At 37.6% G+C, this 22327-nt stretch overlaps 1 protein-coding gene across 2 annotated transcripts in view; it reads left to right on the top strand.

Annotated features, from left to right (window-relative positions):
* ccbe1 (collagen and calcium binding EGF domains 1) overlaps positions 1-22327 on the top strand; it is a 341539-nt gene that overhangs the window by 223120 nt on the left and 96092 nt on the right. Inside the window, exon 1 of one of the 2 annotated variants that reach the window (XM_039750496.1) lies at positions 19747-19768. The exons of the other annotated variant lie outside the window; for it this stretch is intronic. Coding sequence (XP_039606430.1) covers positions 19764-19768 — 5 coding nt within the window. The 5' untranslated portion in view covers positions 19747-19763. Of the gene's footprint in view, positions 1-19746; positions 19769-22327 lie in introns of those variants that run through there. 2 annotated transcript variants of the gene reach the window in all.

The raw sequence follows: 22327 nt of genomic DNA, 5'->3' as shown, positions 1-22327 counted from the left end.
GGGGGATGGAATAGCCGGCTGCTTGCTGCTTGTCTTTAACAGCACATTTAGATGACAAAAGACCCTGCCGGAGAGGTGCGAACGGTTTTAAGGTGGGCCGGATCTACAAGTTTTTCCGTAGACTCTGGTAATTCTAGTGTTAAACATGTTATGTAGGAAGTGACAAATCTTTCAGGTTTTCCTCTAGTGATCATTTACTCATTGTCTGCCTTTAAGACCAATCGTAAAAGATGCTGCTTCTTCCCACCTTCTGTGGTTCTGAAAATAAATGGCAAAGGAACATATGACAGAATTTACTTGCAAGAACTGCATCTTTTTGTAGCTGTTGTTGCTTTCGTTTTTTTTTACTGGATTGTGGATATTCAGTACAACATAAATAGCACAATAAATTTGTTTTGAACAGACTTCAGGTCGAATCAGAAAATGCATTTTAACTGGAAAAATGCAAATGATTAAAGATCTCAAAAATAAAAAATGTGCATGTTGTAATAAGCCCATCTGCTAAAATGAATGTGGTTCTCCTATAACAGGACCCATCGGAAATACCAGGCAGTATCACAGTCTAATGGTCATGAGACATCTGAAAGTCAAACTCCATAAGAACATGAGAAGCAATGACCTTTGGACATAGTCAGCACTTGCAGAGAGCTAATGGAACCAGAGGAGTTGTTAGGGTGGCTTCCAGAGCTTTAGTTCCTAATCTGAGGTGTCCAGCCCCTAATTGGTGGGAGCCCTTCCCTTCACCTGTCCAATGCACTTAGTCTTCTAGTCCCTAATTTTTGCAAGCCCAGTCCATGTTCATCTCATTTAAAAGTTTAGACAATGCTCATCAACAATGTGAAAACTCCAAGGGGAACCCACCTTGTTGAGCACACAAGGGTGGGAGGGCTAAGCCCTTAAATAATTATCGAAGCTAGCGAAACACCTGAATGGAAGGTTTATCTGAGACAACTGCAAGTGAACAGCTACCCCAGGACAACTGTAACTGCTTTATGAACATATGAGTTTGGGATAAAAAATAGTCTGGTCTTTAGGTTTAATACAAAATTTGTCTCATTTACAAATGATAATTTCAGGAATAAGTTCTCTTTTCATGGTATTTAGAAAAACTTAAAAGGGAATTGACCTTGTAGCTTTTTTTTCTATTTATCTTTTTTCTATTTATACACATTGCATTTACAGCTCTACTATCATCACACAGAAGCCAACGTTAAAAAAATATATATATATACAACATTTAATGAACAAAGTGATTGAAAATTCAAAAATGTTTGTACCATATATTTCAGTTGGTAATGTTTTAGTAAGCCTAGTATGACATGAGGTGCTGGGTATCCTTCAAACGAATAATAGACTGTGCTGTAATCTAAAGACGTCTGCACGTGGAACATAATAAGCCACTGCTATTGGACCTCTTGTTGTGGTGATGGGTGGAAAGAGAACTCTAATGATTCAAACTGACAATACTACATAAACAAAAGAATAAAGGTACTGAAATACATGAAAATCTCTTGAAAAATCGTTCATAGCATATAATTAAGAAGACATTGGATTATTAAAGTCTTTGGCTTGAATTTCTGTACAGAGAATTTCACGTAGGCTTTTTGACAGATAAAATAGAACTGTCTAATGTATTTTAGCTTTAGGAAAATGAGGTACTGCTTGAAATAACAGCATTAATTTTTCAAGATCTGTAAGCTGTGAGTAATCCTTCTTTTGATTAAACTCGGAATTCAACAGATGAATAATTTTATAAATAAGTTGGGCATTTTTTTAACTTATAGTATCAGGTTTCATATAAAAAGAGCGACTTTTTTTTGTTCCTTTAAAGTTTTGATGTTATTTTTTTAAATGATTTAAACTCTGTTTTTTATTCTGTCATCTGAAATATTTTTTGCTTTCTATTTATTAATTCATTTTTGTAAAGTGACCTTGGGTTTGAGATAAAGTCCTATATTATACACTCCTTCTCAACCACTCTGCTCTACTGCTGGTGATGCCTCCTCTGCAGGGTATCAAATCTCAGTCCAGACTCTTCATGTGTAGCTCCTGAGTTGCCCACCTCCATTCAAAATTCTGCCCCCTCAATGTGTATAAGAAGCGGTTGGAGACTCTTATCTGATAAATTTCTCTCTAACTGATATTAGGTTTTGCATCCTCGGAATTTTAACTTTTCTCCTGGAGCTCTACAGTGGCTGCAGGTTTTCATTAATCTGTGACTGCTTTTTGCTGATAAATAACTTATTTTGCCTTTATTTTAGTCAACTTGCTATTTAAGTCTATTTAAGACTCAGACCCTTTAATAGTTTCTTTTTTCTGTAATTAGTAGCAAAACAATAATGAGAAGGAAAACGAGCCAGCACATGACCAGCTAACCTGTGTCCATCATACAACATTTGAAGATAGTAAAGGTCTCTCTGATCTGCTCAGGTCCAGAAAACAGAAAGAGACCACAAACAAGCCATGAAATGAAATAATAAGATTAATTGATAACACAAATCAACTTAAGAAACTGATTGGTTTGAAATTGGACGGAGTTTCAGGCCCTGACTGGTTATCTGTTGGCTCACTTCACATCTCCTTTCTATTTGGTTGTCTTTTAAGGAAAAAAAAATTAATTGAGAAGACTGTTTGTTAAAAACCAAGGGGTGTCATTCATGAAATGTGAGCAGTACTAATTTGTTTGTAAGGACTTCATAGAAGGATTATCAATGTTTTGGTAAGAACCATCTGTTTGTAAAAGTGAAATGGACCAAGTGCAATGTGTGTGTGTGTGTATAAATTAATAAAAAGCATGATATGTTATTTGCACAAAACACATTTTAAACAATATAAATACCATATAAATATATAAGTTATAAATTACAAGATATATGACATCCTCCAATGAAATCTGTTAAATTAGATACTAATTTGATTATTCAACAATACAGTTGTTTTGTTTCTCAATAAACACATCTGTACCTAATTGAGTGTATTTTCCTATAAAAGGCCATTGATTTGAACCTGATTTGATTGAACATAATAACTGCTGATCTCCCATTTTTGCATGATTTGGCCCAGGGCTCACTGAGGAGAGAAAGCACAGATTCTGGGATTGCGCTGATGTGTTGGCCAAGAGTGATGATTTGTTGATTAGTTGTTTAGACTACCCAGACCACTTCTGATGATTTATGCACTATTATGGATCCCATTCTGAAAACAGTAACAACAAGAAGCCATGACATATTTGTACATCTGCAAGTCCTGTCGACACATGTCAGAGGGAGTTTGCAGACAGGTCCGGGATTTCTCAGCCATCAATGAGCTGCATATACTACCTGGAGTACTTAATGGCATATTAACAATAATGCAGAATTACATATATCCACTTCTCATATGGTGGGAAAAGGCAAGTAGAAGTTTGTCAAGGGTTTTATGAACTGATCAACCTGCCCAGGGTCATTGGTGCAGTAAACTGTACACATTAAGGCTCCATCCAATGATACGTTTGCATATATGAATAGAAAACACTTCCATTCTATCAATATGCAGCTTATACTGTATGTGATGCAAAGTACATGCTGCTCAACAGTTGGTCCTTCTACTGCCCTGTCCAGGTTTCCTCATGTAAAGGCCCGTCCTTCTGGTATCTCCTCTGTGCTCTTGAGACGGTGCATGGAGACACAGCAAACCTTCTTGAGATGGCATGTATGGATGTGGTGTCGTGGAGGAGCTGGACTACCTGTGTAACCTGAATCAGCTGCAGGTACCACCTCATGCTACCAGTAATGACAAGGACACTAGCAAAATACAAAACTAGAGGAGAATCAGTCAGGAAGATAAGAAGAAAGAAAACATTCTTTTTTGGGGGGATGTCTTATTGTTGCCTCTTTGCACCAAAGCAGGTGAAGCTGATTCACAATTGATTTTAATTCCTAAATGGATAGATTGACATCCCTTATGCTTCATTGACTAGGTGTTAGACTGTGATGATTAAGTGTTTGCTTAATTTTATTAACAATATAAATTTTAAATATTCAGCCAGTCATTGTCCAACCTGCTATATCCTAACACAAGGTCACGGGGGGTCCACTGGAACCAATCCCAGACAACACAGGGCACAAGGCAGGAATAAATCTCTGGCAAGTTGCCAGCCCACCGCAGGACACACACACACACCAAGCACACACTAGGGACAATTTAGGATCACCAATGCACCTAACCTGCATGTCTTTGGACTGTGGTAGTAAGCCCATGCAGACACAGGGAGAACATGCAAACTCCACGCAGGGAGGACCCAGGAAGTGAACCCAGGTCTCCTTACTGAGAGGCAGCAGTGCTACCACTACGCCACGGTGCCACACATATGAAATATTATTAAATATTTAAAATCCCTGATAATGTGACAGGTCTGGGTGAGCTGCAGGCTAGTCTGAGTGAGTCACTGGACATGCGAAGATTTAATAAATGAAGGCTATGACTGAAAATCGCTGTAAAATTTGTTAAACAGGACATGGCCTTTAGTGCTTTGAATTCAAATCAACAGACTGTCTCATTGACCACCATGCTTGCTCTTCCTCTTCCTTGTTGATTGTACAAACTACTCAAATGTAATGAGTACCATTTTAAGATTCATTCCTGCAGAGGTGAAAAATTAAGTTAACTTAATCTTTCAAAAGGGAAAAAACCTAGAAGATGAAGCATTTACACACCCCTGAAGCACAATCTGCATGTTAGTATGCATAATGTAATTTGGGCCTCTTAGAAGCAATAACCATATTTTATATTTTCGGCACCTTACTAAGGAACTCAAAGCTTGGACTTTGTTCTGTGAATAACATAGTGGAAAAAAAAGGGAATGAATTAAAACAATGCTAGTTGTTATATGATTTACTATATACATGCATAAATAGATAAAAACAGCAAACACACTAGCACAAATGTATGCCTACTTGCATATTGAGATGTTACGATTGATTTTGCGATTTCTCTCATCATGCCAAGTATTATAGTTGTGGCACCAATTAATTTACAGGAATCCGAGAGAGAGGCTGCGGGCCCTCCTCACTCACGTGCCAGCCTCCGTTTGAGTTAGTCTGCCTCTTGCCACAAGTTGCAGAGTACCTTGCCTCCTCTTAACTAGCAATACCTGTTTGAAGGTATTATTTGGAATTATCTGAGATTGATTTAAGTTAGTGACTTGTAGGTTTGACTTTTGATTAGCGATTTGGCTTTTTAGACCTTCTTTCTAACTTCCGGAATTGATCCTTGTTTATTTTTATTTTCTGACCATGTCCTAGTCAGCACTCATAATTTTTTTCTTTTCAGTCAGTTCACATTACTCATATTATCCAACCATTATCCATCCTGCTATATCCTAACTACAGGGTGATAGGGGGTCTGCTGGAGCCAATCCCAGCCAACACCGGGCGCAAGGCAGGAAACAAACCCCGGGCAGGGTACCAGCCCACCGCAGTCATATTGTTATTGATTTATTTAGGATGCTGTGATGATGCATTGGTTGTGATTGGGTCAAGTTACTACCAGGGGGTATTTTTCCTATGTGGATTACTCATTTAGCCGGATGTAATTGTTGACGATTTGGCATGATCCTGGATCTGTCGGTTTTTCGAAACTCTTGCTGGATGTATTGTCATAGCAGCACATCCAAATCCTCAAACCTGCTCGGAGCAGGTTTGTTCTATGTAAACAAGGATTAGCTCACACACTTAATCAGTGTCCGTGCATGGAATTCATTCAGTCATGGCTTAACCATTCATGAATGAGTGACCAATTGTTATCGGTGCACAAATTATAAGAAGAGAATTTCAAATAGAGAGGGTTTTGCATGATCGGCAAGATCCTTTATTGCTCCCGGAGGAAATTCTTTTAGAAAGATACTGCTTTAGCCAAAGGGGAATATTGTACCTCCGATTTATTAGCACCTTATATTTGAAGTCAAACTAGGTAAAGTCGGGCTCTAACAACCACACAGACAGTATGCATTGCTTTGAGTTTTTTTGCAAGTGGCGCTTCATATACTGTAGGCGATGCGGAAAATCTATCTAAAAGTGCAGTTTGCCAGGCAATTTGTAAAGTCTGTTTGTTTGGCTCTGAAATCTTTCCTTCAGGTTTTCATAGTGTTTCCTGGACACCTGCGTATGCAGACAATAAAAGAGGCGTTTCATGCCCTTGCAGGTAGGTAATACACAGGCAAAAAACACCCACAGTTCCATAAAGAATCTCACAATCAGCCTAACATTCTCATTACCCAGGATTTCCAAATGTGATTAGGGCACATGGGACTGATCAGAGTGGAGTTTGATCAAATATTTTTTTTAAATTTACCTCTCCTCCTGATGAATAATCAGACACAGTGTCTTCATCAGATATTTGACTTTCGTCAATATCTTGTTGGTCAGACACAAGTTCTAGGGAAATGACATTCCCTGCAACTGACCCAACAAAAAAGAGGGCTATATGGAACATACCTGTGGCAAACATTGAGGACAAATTTATGCAATGACCATCCTTCGTCTGAAATGAAGTGACCACTGCATCCTGCCACTGGTTCGGAGGAGGAGCTTCTGACACATAGGAAATGAAACGCTGCATTCAGTAAGTACAATTCCCACTACTTACGCGTTTAATTTGCTGGTCACTTTTTGCCAGCCGTCTTTTCTGGTTTGTGCTGCTTTTGCAGTGTTACCCTTTGCGCATATTAAATCTTGAAATTTTTCATATCCTTTGAGTAAAAAGGTCCTGCTCCGCTTGTGTGAAAAAATGCGCCTGTTATTTTGTTGCAGCCTATCAAAGACTTGCTGATCATGTTTTCTAGACTCAATATATATGGGCTTTTCAATCAGCGCAGGCACGCGCGGTCATCTCGAATGATTCAATCCAGCTAGACTAGTCTACTACACAGCTGCGTTTGAAAAACCGACTTATCCCGGATGAGTTTCACCGGCATTAACTCATCCAAGATGAGGCATCTGATCTCGGATGATTTAAGCGACGCACGGAAAATACCCCCACGGTGTTGCTTATTGTTTCTTACTGCCAAATACGTTCTCCAATTAGGTTGATGGACTTTGCTTAATCTGTTGTTGTTATATCATGGACAGGGCAAAAAATTGTTTTATTACCTTTACAACACTTTAGAGTCTTGTGTTTATAGTTGTAGTAATATTGTTACATATACAGAGTACAGTGAAATTCTTTCTTGCAATGTGTGATTCTCCGGCTCCTTGATATACAAGCATGTGTTAAATACGTGTTGAACATTTTGATTTTTCGCTTATGATTTCTGATGGTTTGCCTTTGCATTACTTTTTATGGCAGCCTTAGTTCACATCCCAAAATGTGTATATAAAACAGAATTGTGTTTCAAATGTGTATAAGTGGGTTTTCTGCGATAGTCTGGTGCCTAACAGAATATTAGAACAATCTAGATGAGAGCAGGCCATTTAGCCCAACAAAGCTCGCCAGTCCTATGTACTTGATTCTTCAACTTCAAGTCGAATTTTAAAGGACTCTAAAGTTTTGCTGTCTACCACATACTTGGTAGTTTATTTGATGTTTCTATGGTTCTCTGTGTAAATAAAAAACGTCTAATGTTTGTGCAAAATTTAGCCTTAAGTTTCCAGCTGAGTCCCTGTGTTCTAGATGACCTCATTTTAAAATCACAGTCTTGATCCACTGTAGTAATTCCCTTCGTAATTTTAAACACTTTAATCATGTCTTCTCTTAATGTTCTTTTGCTTAAACTGAAAAGGCTCAGCTCTTTTAATCAGCCATTCACTCTTCTCTGCACTTTTTCATGTACTGCTTTGTCCTTTTTCTAGCCTGGAGACCACAACTGTACCCAGGGCGTTATAAAGCTTGAGCATAACCTCCATGGATTTGGACTCTACATATCAGGGCGCTATATTACATGACAATCTGTTAGCCTTCTTAATGGCTTTTGAACACTGCCTGGCAGGTGATAGTGTCCAGTCCACAACAACAGAAAAGGTCCAGAGAAGAGCGACTAGGCTGATTCCGGGTCTACAGGGGTTGAATTATGAGGAAAGATTAAAAGAGCTGAGCCTTTACAGTTTAAGCAAAAGAAGATTAAGAGGTGACATGATTGAAGTGTTTAAAATTATGAAGGGAATTAGTACAGTGGATCGAGACTGGTATTTTAAAATGAGCTCATCAAGAACACGGGGACACAGTTGGAAACTTGTTAAGGGTAAATTTCGCACAAACATTAGGAAGTTTTTCTTTACACAAAGAACAATAGACACTAGGAATAAGCTACCAAGTAGTGTGGTAGACAGTAAGACGTTAGGGACTTTCAAAACTCGACTTGATGTTTTCTTGGAGGAAACAAGTGGATAGGCTGGCGAGCTTTGTTGGGCTGAATGGCCTGTTCTCGTCTAGATTGTTCTAATTCTAATTCTAATTCTAACTCCTAAATTTGATTTTCAGACCTTCCTCACATTTTTACTTCCTATATGTAGTACTTTACATCTAGGGTCTGTTCCTCCTTGGGACCAGTGCTGCCAGGATAGGCTATGGTTAAAGGAATAAGCTGTAGCTAGAAATAGTATGTACACATATGTATATTTATTTATTTGTCTGTTTATTTTAATTTCTTTCTGTGTGTGTATGAGAAAGTGCAAACAAAGTCGCAAACTGCTTACTACTTTAACAAAAATAATGTAGAAAAACATCTTAATGCAAAACACCTGAACTTGGATGACACCAAAGCATGCACAAGAGATACTGTTCTGCGTCATATGTTGTGCATTGGCTGAATTTCAAATGGTTCAAATGATCTTTCCAACTGTTAAAATTCTGTCCAACAAAAACATCCAAAGGCAAGCCTTAACAAATGATATGTCATCACATTTTTAAAGTTGAACTGATGAGTAAGGTATCAGACTAGAAACATCCAGCTAAATATCAACTGTAAACCTTCCCGTAGAAAAAATAATCGTGCATACTGCAGGTACATCAATCCTCCTTCTGGTTATTTATTATAAACGTTTGTTGCATGGACCTTTTTTGTTTAAACTTGCCCTTGCTTTAAGTATAAATCAAGCAATTTAAATTCAGACACTACTCTACATGTATTTTTAAGACTGAAGAAACCATAGACTTGATCAAATTGTATTTGTGTAAATAGGGACTTTAATACGCTGATACTAATCTATAAGCATCCGTCCATGTGTAGGCTTCAGTGTTTAAATGGCATTTTTTTTATACTCTGGAGAAATTGTTCACATTTGATTTACAAGTTTAGAAATTGGAAGTTTATAGTGTTAAAGAAAGTGACACCCAGGTAACTAGTCTCACTTTCCCCTTCTGTCCAATTACCTTATGCAATATTTGAACACTGACGATAAACATTTTTTTTTTTTTTGACATTTTTAGTCAATGATGGATTGAAGAAAGCTGCCTTTTTCAGGATTTTCTTTTTAGATTCTTTACTTCTTTCCTATGAATAAAGCATAAGTCCAAAGAATACAGTGATTAAGATTATAATGTTAACAGCCACCAAGGAAATATTGAGAGACAATGTGCAGCAGGAGAAAATGTATAGTCTGAAACCATCAAGCTTTCTCTAAGGAACATTTATAATCTCAAAATGACATTTCCTGAGAAAAGGCAGAGGGTAACTTTGCTACTCCTGCCAGATGACTTTAAAGGAATTTCACTTCTACGTCTGAGTATAGGGACAGACTCGAGGGACTGCTCCATTCCTTTGCATTACATAAATCACTTGTTTATATAAAGAGATTCTGAACACATCTTCAAAAATAATCGCATGCCAGTTCATTTTAACCCTCCCGAGAGTGACAGCTCTTGAGATTCCCATTGTTTGCTATTGTTTTGAAAAGCTGAAAGCAAAGATGAACATTACGTGGCGTAATTGAAACCAAACTTTGTTGTTACCCTTTCAATTTTCTGTCTCCTTGATTTCAGACACATTAAAACAACAATGTTTGATCCTCTCTTGTTTTCCTTTCAGTGGTTTTTCATATTATAACAAACACATCTCTGTAAACACCCATATTTTGAATGAGTGACTATTAATTTCTTTTGTAGAATGAGTCTAAAAATATACACAAAGACCAGCAGGATTCAATAGTCATTTACAAACCTACTCACAATACACGTTTCGGAAAATTAAAAGCAAAATTGTATAGAACAAATGGTTACCCATCCCCAACTCCAAAAAAGACAGATTACGATTTCAATTTTAATTCAACTCTTTATTCATACATAGCACTCCTCACTGAAGACAAGCTGAAAGAGCAAACTAAGATTTTTGAAAACAAAACAATGTTATTTATATAGTTCTATGTATTTTATTATTGCTTTTTTGTTCTTAACTAATTATGGATCAGTTTCAGTGTAAATTAGATAGTGTCATACCAGCAGAGGATCAAGACCAGACTATGAAGTATGGTAATACTAAGAGATGATCCTCAGTTCTAAGTTTAGTTTAGTGACCAACTGAACAAGATCAATCCCAAGCTGCTAGTCTTGTTGTGGCATTGTGTTTCTCCTTGATATGCTCAGGTACCATTTCACTGCCAGTTAATGGCGGAGTGCAGGCAATTAACGCTTTGCCCTCTCTCAATTAACAACGTGCTGTTACACATTCTTCTTGATTTAAAAGGACATGACACAGGGAAAAAGCACATCCTCATGTAAACAACGTGACCCACTGTGTCAAATCATCTGAGACTGAACATTAAACAAAAAAAAATGGAATCACATTTACAGACTTAAAAAACAATTCTATATTTAAGGACTCTACTTCTATAAATTACTGTATATATCTGTCCTATGTAAGTATGCATTATTGTATATACTCGCGTATAATTCGGGTTTTGAAACTTCAATCATAAAATCAGACCCCGACTTATACGCCCATTCAAAAATGCAATACTTCATTTTTACATTTTTTTTTTACATCTTCTTGCTTCCTCCAGTCTTGCAACAGTTTCTCAGATACATAGAATTTTGTTGCAGCAACGCAGTTACCAATTTCTTTTGCCACTTCAATGACTTGTAATTTAAAACCAACTCCATATTTTCTTCTGATCAAACACTTCATCGTAGATAAGGGATGCTCTTACGATAAAGGGGTATGAGGGGATGAGATATAAAAAACACAAAACAATGCAAACATTGCTTCGGAATAGTTTGGGTAATACCATGTGGTCATGTAGGCACAATACATAGAAAAAAAAGGCAGTGTGCTCTGTGGTTACTCTGTCAGGTGGCCGTTAGCAAATCATAATCTCTTGTTCCAATAGTGTGTGTTTTCCGCATTCAACTTATATGACTGACATTATAAAATACCGGAAATTATACAGTAAAATCAAGCCCCCACTTATCTGCGGCAGAACTTTAAATGCGAGTATATATGGTATTTATTTTTTATATAATATGCTGTGTAGGTGTGTGTGTGTGTGTGTGTGTGTGTGTATATATGTATATAATATATATATATATATTCATTATTTTTTTTTATCTAATTCTAATGTTATTTTCTTTGCTTGTACCTATTTCTCTGACATCTTGTAAAGCATTTTCAGCTACGCAATAGTTAAGCTACAATAGACTGAAATGAGTATTTCTGTTATCGTAAATGTTCCACACTTCGATGCATGACAAGAGGAACATGTTAGTAGAATCACATCTAAAGCATAAATATTTCTCAGTAACTCATTTCCCAGTTACACAGATAATACAGAAGAGTTGATATTTGTAATTTTTTACACCCGCAGTTTTTCCTAATAACCGAATTAAGCCTATAGTTGCCAAAGTATAAAAAATACATAGTCAGAGATGGGACAATATTCTTAAAGAACACCTCGTCAGTAGAGCACAAGTGCTATGTAATCCATATTGTGAGAGATCTCATATCAGATCTGGAGAACAACCTTGAAAGATACCTCAATGACACTCCAATCAAATAGAGCATGGAAGAAACTGACAGCATCTTTCAAGGCGCACTTTCCAAACTGGTGACCAAGCAATTTCCTAATTAGGGACACTGACTCTGCATCTTTTTGCTGTAGCATTGATTTAAATAGTTAAATGGTTAAATGGTGTGACTCAAACCAGTACAACTGAACACCAGCAAAACCAAGGAGCCAGTGGTGGATTTTAGGACCCAGGCCCCTCATGAACCTTGTGATCATCAGAGGTGACTGTGTGCAGAGGGTACAGACTTATAAATACCTAGGAGTGCAGCTGGATGATAAATTGAACTGGACTGCCAACACTGATGATCTGTGCAAGAGAGGACAGAGCCAACTATACTTCCTTAGAAGACTGGTGTCCTTCAACATCTGCAATAAGATGCTGCAGATGTTCTATCAGACGGTTGTGGCGAGCACCCTCTTCTACACGGTGGTGTACTGGGGAGGCAGCATAAAGAAGGACACATCACGCCTGGACAAATTGGTGAGGAAGGCAGGCTGTATTGTAGGCACGGAGCTGGACAGTTTGACATCTGTGGCCGAGCGACAGGCACTGAGCAGGCTTCTGTCAATCACTGAGAATCCACTGCATCCACTAAACAGTATCATCTCCAGACAGAGGAGCAGCTTCAGTGACAGACTGCTGTCACTGTCCTGTTCCAGTGACAGACTGAGGAGATCTTACTCCCCCACACTATGCGACTCTTCAATTTCACCTGGGGGTGGAAGGGTAAATGTTAACATTTATACAAGATTATAGACTGTTACACCTGCCCCACACTCTCCTCCTTACATTTTTTTTTTAACTTGCACTGCATTTTTATCACTCTATAGTTTAATATTGTTTTTATCAGTATGCTGCTGCTGGAGTATGTGAATTTCCCCTTGGGAATTAATAAAATATCTATCTATCTATCTATCTATGATTTAGTATCGTGCTGTACTTCAGTCCAAATATAAATATAAAATATAGTTTCCTATATTTTAATGGCATATTAGTGCTTTTTCATGTCCATAACCGTTTGTCTGATGCATACGAAATTCACTTTATAACAAAATTCAGTTTATAACATTGCCCACTGTACTAATTCTGTTAAACTTGCTCTCAAGGTGGTCTATGTTAGTACACAAATTTGTTCCCCTTCTCCGACTCCAAGAAGCTCACCGCAGCTGCAGTTAGTCTTCGTTTTGGTCTACTGCCATTTCACAGCTCTGGAGCACACTTCAACAGTGATAAACCCAAAAGTTAGTCTTGTTACTGTAAATTTGTACTTAAATACATATCAGCACAGAATCGTCCTTCGCTGATAGCACACTTCAATTGGCCCAATGTGTTTTATTTTTGTGTGTTTTATGCGTATAATGGTAACACTGTCACTGTAACTGTAAATTTGTTCAATGTTCTTTATGGGTGGACCCCCAAGAGATGGAACCACTCTGAGGTCACCACTCCTGGGTCCTTCCTCTGGCTATATAATTGAGCCAAGGCCTAAGAACACAAATCAATAATCATTTATGGAGTGTCTTAAGTATGGCTGACTTCAGTGTTGACATTTTTTTTCCTTTTTGTTGTTTTGATTATTTTTCATTTATAATAAGGATTCTGTTTGCTAGACTGAGATTTGGACATTTTTTGCTGTGGATTGCCTTTTAGGCAACTACCTTTTTTGCTTCTTTTTTCTCTATTGAGCTTTTGTACTTTATCTTATTTTTTGTTGACAAATCATTGATTTATGAAGATACTTGCCCATTCAAGCAGAGAGTTTACAGCCATCCATCTCCTTGTGGGGCTTTCATTTTAGTTTTGTGATATTTATAGTTGTTTTGCTATCTCCCCATTTTTGGGCATCCTCCTGCTGAAGCCAGCAGTTAACATTTGGGACTTGGCTGAAAATAATGAGTTTCTACTGGGCCAACCAGGGCAGATAATGGCCTGACCCCAAGCTTTGCAGGAAACTCCAATTCATAATAAATAGTAGTAGGAAAATTTATAATAGCCATACAACAATTACATACTTACGGACAAGTTTATATTAATTCATTAGATATATTTGGCTAAAAAGTAATAATAATCATGGAAACGAGATCTCGCCAGTATAACAAAGTACCTAGAGTAAACCCCACCCTCCATTCTTCTGAAGGGTCTAAGGACCTAAAATCTGAGTTCAGCTAAGTTAACTGCCTGTTCTCTCCTACCCAGCATATTTTAATATCATATGGCACATTCTGGTGTTAATTTGATGATCTGGTGCTGAATTGATCACCATTGCTGCCAAAGGCTGTCAGTCACAAATCTAACGGCACTCTCTTTTGCCACACACTCATTTGTAACCCATGTGTAGTAGCCATGTTTGTTGCTAAAGCCCTAACAACACAAAAATCACCAAGACGTTTAGATACCTCCTTAAGAACTTTAGATGTATTAGCTCAAAGAAGGATGGTTGCCAATTCAGCAGCATGGATGATTCAGACTGTTTCCATCTGGAGTCCAGGATCGATTTACCAGCAATGAGGCCAACAAAGGATGACATTTTATTTTTTTCTTGCCAAAAAGTGATTGAGATTTTTCACAAGAGGTACAATATATGTGGAAAGTTAAACAAGCTGGTGTTTAGCAAAACAAACAGAGAAAGTATGATTTGTTAGAGTTTAGCTCTTTAATATTGCCTGTGTTTATAGTGTTATGGTCATTTAATCAGGGGTTAGTACTGTTTCTAAACTTCTGGCAATTTGTGCTGAAAACCTTCATTGTGAGTGGAAAAGAATGAACAGCTCCTCTGCAATATTCATTACTTGCTGCCATGTCTGTTTTTTTGGAATTTAACTCCCCATCTTAAAGCTGTTCAGACTGAACACAAGAGACGTGTCAAAAAACAAAATATAGTTCTGGGTTTATTATATGCTCTAGAAAAACAATATGCCAATTAAGTTATTCAAACTTCTCACAAACTGAATAACCAATAAAGTCCAATTAAATAACTTAATTCATTCCTCTTTCCCAGTAGCATCCAGAACCAATTTGGTTTGCTATAAGTATCCCCCTTTCAAACATGAACTCTGAAAGACGAATTATTTGTACATTGCTAACAATTGTTCCTCTTAGTGATTTATATGTTTATTCTTCTAATAGTATTGCTTGATTTTTCCTAAGCACCATTATACACTGTGCAGTTCATCCATTTCTGACAAATCTTTTAGCATTTGACTAATTTGAATAGATTGCAGCTTTCAAGTTCACTACATAACGTCACTACATACTTGTATTAGATCTACTATTCAAAACACAAGCAAAGTAAGTTCTAAAAATGGAAACGAGAAAATAAAACTTTATATACATGCTTTTCCTCTGTATGATGCCATGATTTAAAATTAACCAATGTCCCGAACATCAACACACTGAGGAACTACCAAGGTGGCACCCTGATCTACATGGAGTCCGATAACCAAATTGGTAAAGAACTTCACAACCCGCTTTGACAGGTTATAAAAATTCAATGAGCCCAAAAAATTATCCGACGTACAAAAAAAAAATTATATTTTGGGAGTTTCGTTTTTGTGCTGTGTATATATTACTTTAAATGTATTTCTTGGTTTGAGAGAGGATTTCATTTTTCTTTTTTTTGTTCAAAATTTAAGCACACCATTTCACCATTTCAGAAGCTCCTGTGAGCATCTAATGGATTTCTACAGGATCTTATTCTTAGCAATCAGCAGGCACCAGCCAGGGGGTGCCAAAGCAAGGTTTTTTTATGCAATCATGAAGACGCCAATCTTCTATGATGACTTCTCCCCCACTTGTTGATTTTATATGCAATCGCGAGGGCCCTGACCTCCAAGTGAAACCCCATCACCCCCTTTTGTCTATGTCTTGTGTGATGATGAATGTCTCATTGATTTCATATGCAATCACAAGAGGGCCAGTCTCAAAAGGGGTAGCACCTCCTCCATCTTTGTTGATTTCCGTTGCAGGTCCGACCCGCAGCTTCTCTTTTGGAAGTCTCGTTTTTGCCGCTTGATTCCAGCTCTGCCTAGGGATGCAATGTATCCTTCAGCCGGCTAATAAATTGCAATTCAGCCCATGAGCTGCTTGTTCTAAAAAATGCATTTGATCAATGAACTGGTGGGGTTAGGAACAGTAGTCCTGATTTCAATACCCTAGTTTTAGCAAATGTCTAGATTTAGTTTTTGCCTTTTGTGTTTTTGCTCTGGTACAATTAATAGAATTTTCAACTCTTGACTGAGTATTGACTGAGTATGGTTACGTTTACACCCTTTGGCTTGAAAAACAACTCACAAATTACACAAGAGACTACTTTGGGAAAGACCAGTTTGTTTTTGATTTTTATTCCAGGAAACAACATACATCTCCTGTTTCATTGTTTTAAACATTATAGCATTTGCTCTTAAACACTCATTGCCAGAAGAATAGAGAGATGGCCGATTTGCTGAAAAGACAGGTGGTGGTCATCACTTCTCCACACTTCATTTCATGTTCTTGTAACTGGCATGACATCACTGCACTAAGAAATTTCACAGTCGGTCCCATGAGTCTTTTGAAAAACGTATTTGGAACAACAAAGGAGCCATATTTATCCTGCTTCGTGCTTTCTAGGAGAAATTCAACATAAGAGACTCGGATGAGCCCCTGATATATACAAACATTACCCAGAAAACCTGACCTATTTTTGTGGCATTACGTGCACTAAGTTTGTAGTGTGTAATTGAGTGATGCAAGTTTTTACAGGTAGTACTGAGAAAGTTGTGAAGGATGTAGAACTGAGTAAATTTCCTCATTGAGTCTAAACACTGCTGAAAGTAAGTCGCCAAATCTCCCCCTTTGCACCATAGTTCAGCTACATATGTACTTATTTTGACTTGCGAAATGTAATTAAACCAACTTCATTGTGATTTCTATTGTCTCTTACTGTCAGTTTACTCTGATATGCATTCAATTAATTTTATTTTTTTACTTTTGTTGGCTATAACCAATACTAATTTACTTGTGATTTACCATATAATGTAATTATTTTGTATGCCATTTTGTTGTGTGCCTGTTGATGGCAGGCTAAAAGGCAGCCTGCTGCTCTCTTCAACTGCTGCACCACCCATAAAGGAGTGCTGCACTTTCAAACACCCCTTTTTCTGCCTATGGGAGTTTTTGTCACCAGTGTGTTGCAGAAGGACCCCACCTCTCCAACAATACCCTAAATTAACCTCTACCCATTTACCCTCTAACTGTTAACCGTATATATTTGCATATTATTCGGGTCTTGAAACCCAAAAAATCAATCATAAAATCAGACCCCGACTTATATGCCCGTTCAAAAATATGACACTTAATTTTTTTTATTATTATTTTTTTACATCTTCTTGCTTCCTCCAATTTCGCACCAGTCTCTCATACACATCAAATTTTGTTGCAGCAGCGCAGTGTCCAATTTCTTTCACCACTTCAACGACTTTTAATTTAAAACCAGCTTCATATTTTCTTCTGATCGAACCCTCCATCGTAGATAATGGATGATCTTACGATAAAGGTGTATAAAGGTGTGAGATACAAAAAGCACAAAACAGTGCAATTGTCGCTTCAGAATAGTTTGGGTATTACCGTGTGGTCACGTAGGCACAACACATAGAAAAAAAGGCAGTGTGCTCCGTGGTTACTCTCTCAGGTGGGAATTGGCATATCATACTGTCTTGGACCAATAGCGTGAGTTTTCCGCATTCAAATTATACAATCGACGTTATAAAATGCCGAAAATTATATGGTAAAATCAAGCCCGACTTATCTGTGGGAAAGCTTAAACGCGAGTATATATGGCAATCAGGTATCAGACTGCAGTGTCTTTCACTGACACTGATCATAGACAGACCAAACCAGGATTGACTCCATGTGTCATTAACTTTCTCAAAGAGAGTGAACCGAGGGTATAAAAAACAAGCAGGGGAGTGAGCACAAAGCTTTCTTTGCTCATTATAAATTATAAGCATAAGTATTCTTAATTCCTAAATGTGCCTTAAGCTGAAGCAAAGCCAAAACATATGGGTATGACATTTACCCAAAATACAACCTGAATGAATCGCAGTGCTTCTCATTGAATGTTACACATGCAGTGTGCCTAGTGATTAGGTGGAAGGTCTTCTTGCATTACACAGTAAGCTGGTCAGTCTTTCTGGCAGGGTCTCTAGTGGCAATGGCTGGGGTGGAACCCAGACCATCTATTTTCCCTGGCATTAATGTGTTTTTCACACTTCCCTGCATCATTTTTGAGGTATCAAAGAGTATTGCCACTCTTCCCATGATGGCATGTGGCCTCTCGACCGTCCTGTCCAGGTCCTACCTTTCTTTTCAAATATTCCAATATTCAATGTTTCGCCCATAAATTTTTTTCTCACAGGAAGTACTTCCTTACACACCTTAAGACTCGGACATCTTTTACTGGTTGTAGCAGGTCATGCAACTAACCAAGCAGCTCAACACAACTTATAATAGAGTAATTGCTTGACAAAGTACTAACTAACTTTCCTATGTTTTTCTAGTATATGAGTCTATTTCTAGGATATGAATAACATAATTAATCATAGTTGATCACGGTCCTTCCCCACAGCAGACTGAAAAACTACCAGTTAGCCCTCCATACCTGCACTTATGGCCCAGCTCCATTCCAGCCTGGCAAATAAACAGATGACTGAAAACTAACAGCACAAGTAAAGATTTCTTGACAGAAACTACATTTTTGGGACCCGCAAAGATGATTTTGAAAATTTGTGTATGTAATGATGTTATAGGTTTATTTTCTTCTAAGTCTTGATTGACTTGTTTTGCAGCTGCATTAAAATAGTACATATAACCTATACCACAAAGTAATGGAAAAGGCATGCTATTATAAATGAGTCAGAATTAAAACAACAAAAAAGAAAATATGATTAAATGTGTCACTCTGACTACTTAGATAAAACTGTGTTGAAAATACTACATACAACAAACTTTCAAACTGCTATTCACTCAAGTGAAAAAAGAAACTCCCGCATGTATAATATAGCTTATAAATTGTCTACAGGATGCAGTGACTCACACAAAGTCTTTCAGGTCAAATGAAACTTTCAAAATCAGTTCCAGGTTCAAACTTTTTTTTTTCTTTTTATCAGCATAGACTTCATAAACATTTGCAGGTTTAAGTAACTTGTGAGAATAGTAATGGATTTTAAATGCTGATCTAAACACAGACATTAGATCAACACATTCCTGTTCTTCTGCTTAATTGTTTATTGTGTGCATTCAGGTTTGTATTGTGGTACTTAAATATCCCCATTGCTATTACATTACTATGTAAACTAACATTTTAATATTCTAAAGTTGTTTATTGGCACTGGGATCTCGGCTGGAGTTATCAAACATGCCCCAAGTGTTTATCTTTACTACTTTTATTGTAACCACAATGTTCTTACTGAGATGTAGAATACCATTGAGTTTAATTCAAGAGCCGTAGGCTTTAAAATTTAAGTAACTTGCGCAGACATATCAAGGCTGATAGCCAGATTCATACATTGGGCAAGGCATAACTTGTCTGATCCTTAATGCCACATCACATACCAATGAATATTAGGAGTGATACTAAAAATAAAAACATTTTCTTTTTACCTGCGCCCTGCGATGGACTGGTGCCCTGTTCAGGGTTTGTTCCTGCCTTGTACCCTATGCTAGCTGGGATAGGCCCCAAAAGACCCCCGTGACTCTGTTCAGAACAAAGCGGGTTAGACAATGACTGACTGACTGACAGTTTTTACTTGTATATGCTGTAAGTACTCTTAAAGTTTTTTGCTTCTCCAACCTCAGCTGCCAAAAATGTTAGTCTCACATGGTGTTTTCTTTCCAAACCTTTCGATACTGATTGCAGCAATTAAACTTTTGTTTCATAACTGTCTTCAATAATTAAAAACTTCTCTTGTATTCCACACTTGTATTTTTTTTTTTAACAACGCTGATATGAGGCCAAGTGAAAACAACACAGACTTGAATATTTTCTCTTAATTCTGCTTTATTACTTGAAATTCTTTACCTATGGTAAGATGTACTGATGTGTGAGAAGCATGTTGGTTTATTTGGAGATCAACACATCTACTGTAAATCATCACTGGTGTAGCCAATTGGTTTTACAGTAGAAATCACAAGTTCTGTTGTGATGACCTGCCTGGGATGTCAATTGATTGTAGTCTAAATGGAACATCCAGCTTGTGGGGAGTCAGTATGCTGGCCTATCCTACACAATAAAGACAAAATTACACTGCAGGCAATTCGGTGAAAAGGCAACTGAAAAGCACAAGACATGGGGATGGAGATCAGAAAAGATCCAAGTCATTGAAGATCTCTTGGAGTCTTGTTAAATCTATCATCAAAAATGGAATGAGTATGACACAGCTGTAAATCCGCCTATAGCAGGCCGTTCACAAAAACTAAGTGATCATGCAAGAAGACGACTAGCATGGGAGGCCATCAAGAGATCTGTGAGGGAGCTAAAGAAGGCACAAGTTGCTGCGGATGAGGGGACTGTGCAGGCAAAAACTATTGGTGGGTGTCTTACCCATCAAAGGTTCATTGGACAGTGGTAAAGAGAATGCTCTTTTTAAAAAAATATATATATTGCCTGGAGTTCACCAGAAGGCACATAGGAGACTCATGTTAGCTGAAGGAAAGTTCAAAGGTATAATGAGACCTTGAGCTTTCTGGCCATTGGACTAAATGCCATGTCTGATGTACAGTAAGCCCTGTAAAACTGTACATTATTTAAAGTACATTATCTCTATGTGGCAGCATCATGCTGTGAGGATGCTTCTTTGCAACAGGCTCAGGAAGGCTTGTGAGGGTTGAAGGTTAAACAAATGCAACACAATACATAGAATTCCTGGAGGAAAACCTTATGCAATCTGAAAGAAAAACTGTGCCTTGGGAGGGTTCCTTTTTCAGCAAGACAATAAAAGGAGAAGGACTTTGGCAGTTAGAAGGATGAAGATACATAGGAAGAAGACAGAATATAAGAGGTTTAATGATAATTAGGGTTCAGAAGGTAGTCTGAAGGGAGAGTTATTGAAAAGGGTGGATAAATTAAAATATCTAGGATCAGTGGTAGCCTGAGATGGAAAAGCTAGATGCAAAGAGAGCTCACATGGATGCAACAATTGAAAGAAGGTATGAGGAGTATCGAGTGATCGAAGAATTAAAGCAAAGGTTAAAGGTCAGGTTTTTAAAACAGTCGTAAGACCAACAATGATGTATGGAGTTGACACATGGACAGTAAAGGGAGCACATGAGAAGTTACAATTGGCAGAAATGAGAATGTTGAGATGGATCTGTATATTTACAAAAAAGAAATGAGACAATCAAAAGTACAACAAAAGTGAGAGAGATACTGTATCTAAGAAAATACAGGAAAGTAGGTTATAGGGGTATTGACGCTGATGGCACTCTAAGGCCGGGTTTATACTTCACGCGTCATGGCTGACATGCATTCCCAGAATTAATTTGAAATTGAATCAGAAATTAACGTGACATGTGTATGAGTTGCAATACCAGCAAAAAGTTGGGGGGCGCAGTGTGATAAAAGTCAAAATGTGACGTCAGAGTCTCTGTTTACTATCTACATGTGACAGAAAGCTGCTATGCGGATCCTATAGGATCGATGTGCCTGATTTGATGATTGATGAATGGTTCGATGATGTGAAGCGAAATGCTGACATACAAATTCATTTGTGGTGGTTTTATATTCAAGTGTCGCATATTCTCCAATGTAATAACGCAATACATTTTAAAAGTCTCACATACCATCTTCTGTGCCATCTTTTTTTTTTTTTTTTGCTTTTTCACAACAGCGTCAGAATATATGGCAGCGTATTTGAGTCACAGAGAAAAAAAATTAAGGACGTGGTGAAAAGGTCTATTTTGTATTTAAAGTGGAAATTGCGGCATTAATCTCGAAATGTCCACTTTAACCTCGTAGTTTACTTTATCATTAAAGTAGACCGTCGTAAACATCATCTTAAAATTGACCCAGTAGTTAATCGCTATGCGCTTCTGGGCCTTCCTCCTGAACTGACAGCAGCAATCGCCACACAGAACACATTACATTTATGATATTCCAGTTTGATATCACTTTCATGATGAAATGCATTAAAGCATGTATGTTACATTTTACAGAGAAGTCGTAACTTCATTTAAATAATAAACACTGTAAATGATTATACATGTGGGAGCAGCACGGTGGTAGAGCGGTAGCGCTGATGTCTCACAGGGAGTCACGTCCCTTGTGTTCCCTGTCTGTTGTTTGCATGTTTTCCTGGTGGGTTTCCACAGTGTCCTCTGG

Source organism: Polypterus senegalus, chromosome 4, assembly GCF_016835505.1.
Source record: "Polypterus senegalus isolate Bchr_013 chromosome 4, ASM1683550v1, whole genome shotgun sequence".
Classification (NCBI taxonomy): domain Eukaryota; kingdom Metazoa; phylum Chordata; class Cladistia; order Polypteriformes; family Polypteridae; genus Polypterus; species Polypterus senegalus.
The sequence above is the reverse complement of the archived record's forward strand: the minus strand, read 5'-3'. Positions and strand labels throughout refer to the sequence as shown.